Below are 4,212 nucleotides of genomic sequence, written 5' to 3'. Positions count from 1 at the left end.
AATATTACATAGTTAAAAAAAGTCTTAAATTTAACACATGATGTTTCCCAAAGCATAAGATTCAGTGAAAAATGGAAACAACGGAAAGTATCTGTAAAAAAAAATAAGAATAATTAAAATGAAATAAAAATTATATTTACTGATATAGAATATAAAACATAATGAGAAAGTAATTTAACTTACAATAGAAGTGATAATCAAAGAACCGGGTGGTCATCAAAGTCTTTAGCATAGTTGGGGTGAACCTGATTGGTACTTGTTGAAGTGTCTGCAACATGTTTTTCCATCATTACTTGTTGTTTCATCAACCTCATTGTGTCCTTTAACTGTGCACTCCTATAACCAACCATGTTTGCTTTTGCATTTGCTTATAAGATTCTCAACTAGTTTATCATCATGATCAATACCACAAGCAAATATAGGGGGTCGAGTGAGGGATGAGGCCCCATGGAGAAAGTTAGTAGCTAAATCCATAGTGCCATAAAATCTACCTCTACTCTTCCCTCCAACAACTTCTTTCCAGCATTGAAACTTTATTGTTGCATCAATGAAAGAGATACCAGAAGTTGATACTTTTGAACTCTTTGATTGCATTATCCTCAATCGTTCATGATATGTTTCCTAAATAGTAATGGAAATTGCAAATGTTAGTAATTTACATTAAAAAATTTAATGAACTATTAAATTTAAAATAAATGAATTACTTATATAAGTCTCTCGAGAATGACCATCTACCCAATCACCCATCTTGTTTGCGTGAGTGGTGAGGAATAATTCATTTGGTTCAACAGGTCTTTCATATTTATATTTTTTTAGAATAAATGTGTTATGGTTACAAAGAATTTATATCCTATACATATCTGAATTGAATTACATATAGTTTCTTACACATAAGGAATGAATAGTATTTACCAGGCCTAATGAAATACCCAAGTGTGATTTTTGACCACTTGAGTGCAATGTTCCACCTTTAACTGAAGACCGATAGATTTTGTTTTAGGATGATTTGTCTTTGAACTTTTGGGTATCCCAATAGTTCACAAGTTTACCCATGTTTCTTATCTTATCCAAGTAGGTATAAAGCCCTTTACGTGAACTTTACTAAGCATGTCACAAAGGTGTTTCCTAACTTTTGAATCGTAAATCTTTCTAACAGACCCCACTAGAACCGTCGTTATAAGGATTTTTTTTTTCATTTATTGGCAAAATAACAGTGGTTTTATAATGACGGTTCTGGAACCTTTGTTAGAAATAACTAATTTAAAATGACATCCGCAATAACGACGGTTCAAAAATAGTCTTTATATGACATTTTAACCGTTGTTAATGATCTTTTTTGTACCAGTGTTGGTACTACTGTTAGTATTGTTATTAGTACTATTACTATTAGTATTATTATTATTATTAGTATATAGTATTACTATTAGTACTGGTCCTATCATTAGTATTATTAGTACTTATAGTAGTTCTATCATTAGCAGTATTACTACTAGTACTAATAGTAGGTAAAATATAAATTCGTAGATAAAATTTGTTGTTAATGTAAAATTTACCTAAGGGTAGAAATATGTGAGTAATAATCTTTAGGCATTGTTGAATTTTTCTACGGATTCATATCTGCGGGTAATATCCGTATATAATACTAAATTTACCTATGAATTCAATATGTGGATAATATCTATGAATAATATTCGTAGGTATTCATGTTCGTGGATAAAAATTCGTAGGTAATATTTTTTTTTAGTGACATAAGAACCGTGATTAAAACATTTATAATTTTAATATCATATTTTTATGTCTTTAAATACTAGTAATTAATTGAAACAAAAGCTAATCTTGAGAAGATGAGAGATGTAGAAAAAAAAATCAATCCAATTGTAGTAGGTAAAGACTTCAGATGCAAAAGAAAAAATAAGACAGAACAGTTTGATGAAAGTTTCTTTTAGTTTAAATTCGACTGTGAATATTCTTTTATCATCAATCACCAAATTTTTATAGGTCAGTGTTATTTACCATTTTAGGATTAAGGGTTGCCCTGTTTACATTGACCCATTTTAAATACCATTTTTTGGTTAACATAAAATGCAATTATTTCCAATTGATGTCAAATATGATTCTTTTCTCTAATCGTACAATTTATTTTCAAGCCAATGTCTTCCACATTTTTATTGAATTATATTTTTTGATTATATTTTTTTATATTGAATTATGTAGTGATTATTTTTTGTCTTCATGTAAAGATTGTTTTTTTCAATTTCACTAGTGTTATTTATAGTAATTTTTGTATTGGATATTGAAACACTGTCTAAATAAGAACTTTTTTATTCAAATAAAATATTATAAAAATTAAACAATTTGAAATCTAAGCTATTCAATTTTAATGCGTTTATATTTATTAGAAATAAAATTTGGTAGTAAAACTTTAAAAGCAGTAAAAGAGAATAAAATAAGAAAACAGCATTGAAGTGCATTAGGTTATTGGCCTTTTAGTACTCGAGAGGAGAGGAGTGTCTGTTTACAAAAGGTAGCCCTAAACACCATGTCATCTCCCATGTTTATGAGTTGGAAAAAGCATGCATCTCCTTCTTTTAAATCGTTTTCCCTTGCAAAATCTAAGAAATTTGTGAAGTAAGCTGTATTATTTCGATAATGGATCAATTTAACCCTCCATGATCTGTCCCCAACAAGAAGAGTAATATATTGTTCACGACGTTTGATGTAGCTCCTCACTGGGACCTTTGGCAGATACTGCATCATATGCATTTTTCACCATACTCAAATTTCAATAATGAGATTGTTGACATATTATATATATGATTGCTTAGTTTGAGAACGTACCATATACCCAGTAATTAAGTTGCTAGGTTTCAGTATCACCATGAAGGAAGTATTCCCAACAGCTTCCATCTTCTTCTTCCCTTCATTTAGATTCTTCAAAATACCTTAATGATGGAAACACTATTAAACATTAGAAGAACTAAATTCTTTGTAGCATACACATTATGAATCTAGAATCTAAACATTAGAAGAAGAACTAAACATTATGAATCTAGAATCATACCTTTGTGGTCTCTGACATCTTCATCGGACCTTTTCTCATTCTGTGTTGGTTTCTGTGTCTTAGCTGGTTGAATGTCTTCACTATTAATTCTGACCCTTTTCTGATTTGCTTTGTTGACAGGGTAGTCTATTTCCATGCAGCTCATATCACAGATGAGTACATGAAAATGAGATGTTCCATTGTATCTGAAAACCAAAAGGTGTCCATGAGCTAGACAGTGATACTCCACAAACTCTTTCCAACCTTGCTGAAACCAAACACTGCCATCACTTTTCTCCAATTTTACTTCCCATTCTGCATCATTTGGAAGCTTAAGAAATATTGTGTTGGGTAGGTGATTTCCATATTTGCTCACAAACTTTGATGGAAGCCTCTGTTGTGCAGATCCAGATTAACAAATATATAACACATTAATAAAATCTAGTTTTGGCTGTATGAATCAATAAAATTCACCGTATCGATTTGACAATTTCTTGGCTGTGACTCAAGGTTTCTAACATATTACAATCGTAGTTGTGGTCACATATTGATCACAACACAACACAATTTCCCGCAACATTAAGAATAACTATGTAAACATGATTGTGATTTAAAACCTTTGCTAAATTGCATGCATGTTAAAAATATAACATTATTTGGTGACTAGTTGTATTTAAGGTGAATGCAGTGTATGATCTCTAAAAAGGAATCATATTTTCTTACTAGTTTTCCATGCAGAAGGTTGTGGGAGAGCATGATCCTGAAAAAGTGGATTGGCTTTGAGGCACTACCCCCATGAGAGTCATCTCTTTGGTTAAGTTTTGAAGTCATTCCAAGCATCAAATGATGTACATAACAGAGTGAGGATTTGCTGCTATATATATTGCTTTAATTTTTGTTGACTGAGAACTGCCAAAGGAGATGGAGTTATAGGAAAGGAAAGAGTTTTGGTAACTGATGCCTAATTAAATTTTGTCAAAGCAGATTGGAAAATCTGCACCAGGAACAAAGAATAAGAAACAACAGATTCAGGAATCTCTTATTAATGAGGTTGTTATCTGTTACTATTTGATGTTAATTACTATGTTTGTTATTCTTTGAAGAAAGATTTTTGAAGAGTATTGAGAAAACTGATAAGAGGGTGATAATAGGCTTTAAAGAAAAATGGTTAC

At 30.7% G+C, this 4,212-nt stretch overlaps 1 protein-coding gene across 1 annotated transcript; it reads right to left on the bottom strand.

Moving 5' to 3' along the window:
• Positions 1-336: 336 nt before the first annotated feature.
• LOC137824901 (B3 domain-containing transcription factor VRN1) lies at positions 337-3,871 on the bottom strand. Its single transcript, XM_068630578.1, has 5 exons — positions 3,764-3,871; positions 3,062-3,434; positions 2,839-2,942; positions 2,494-2,748; positions 337-621 (listed from the first exon to the last, which is right to left on the bottom strand). The coding sequence occupies exons 1-5, from the start codon at positions 3,869-3,871 to the stop codon at positions 337-339; spliced, it is 1,125 nt and encodes a 374-aa protein (XP_068486679.1).
• Between the last annotated feature and the right edge of the window lie 341 nt (positions 3,872-4,212).

The sequence above is a fragment of the Phaseolus vulgaris genome, chromosome 8 (assembly GCF_051622355.1).
Source record: "Phaseolus vulgaris cultivar YP4 chromosome 8, ASM5162235v1, whole genome shotgun sequence".
In the NCBI taxonomy this organism is placed as follows: domain Eukaryota; kingdom Viridiplantae; phylum Streptophyta; class Magnoliopsida; order Fabales; family Fabaceae; genus Phaseolus; species Phaseolus vulgaris.
Note: the sequence above shows the minus strand (reverse complement) of the source record. Positions and strands in the feature narration are given on the sequence as shown.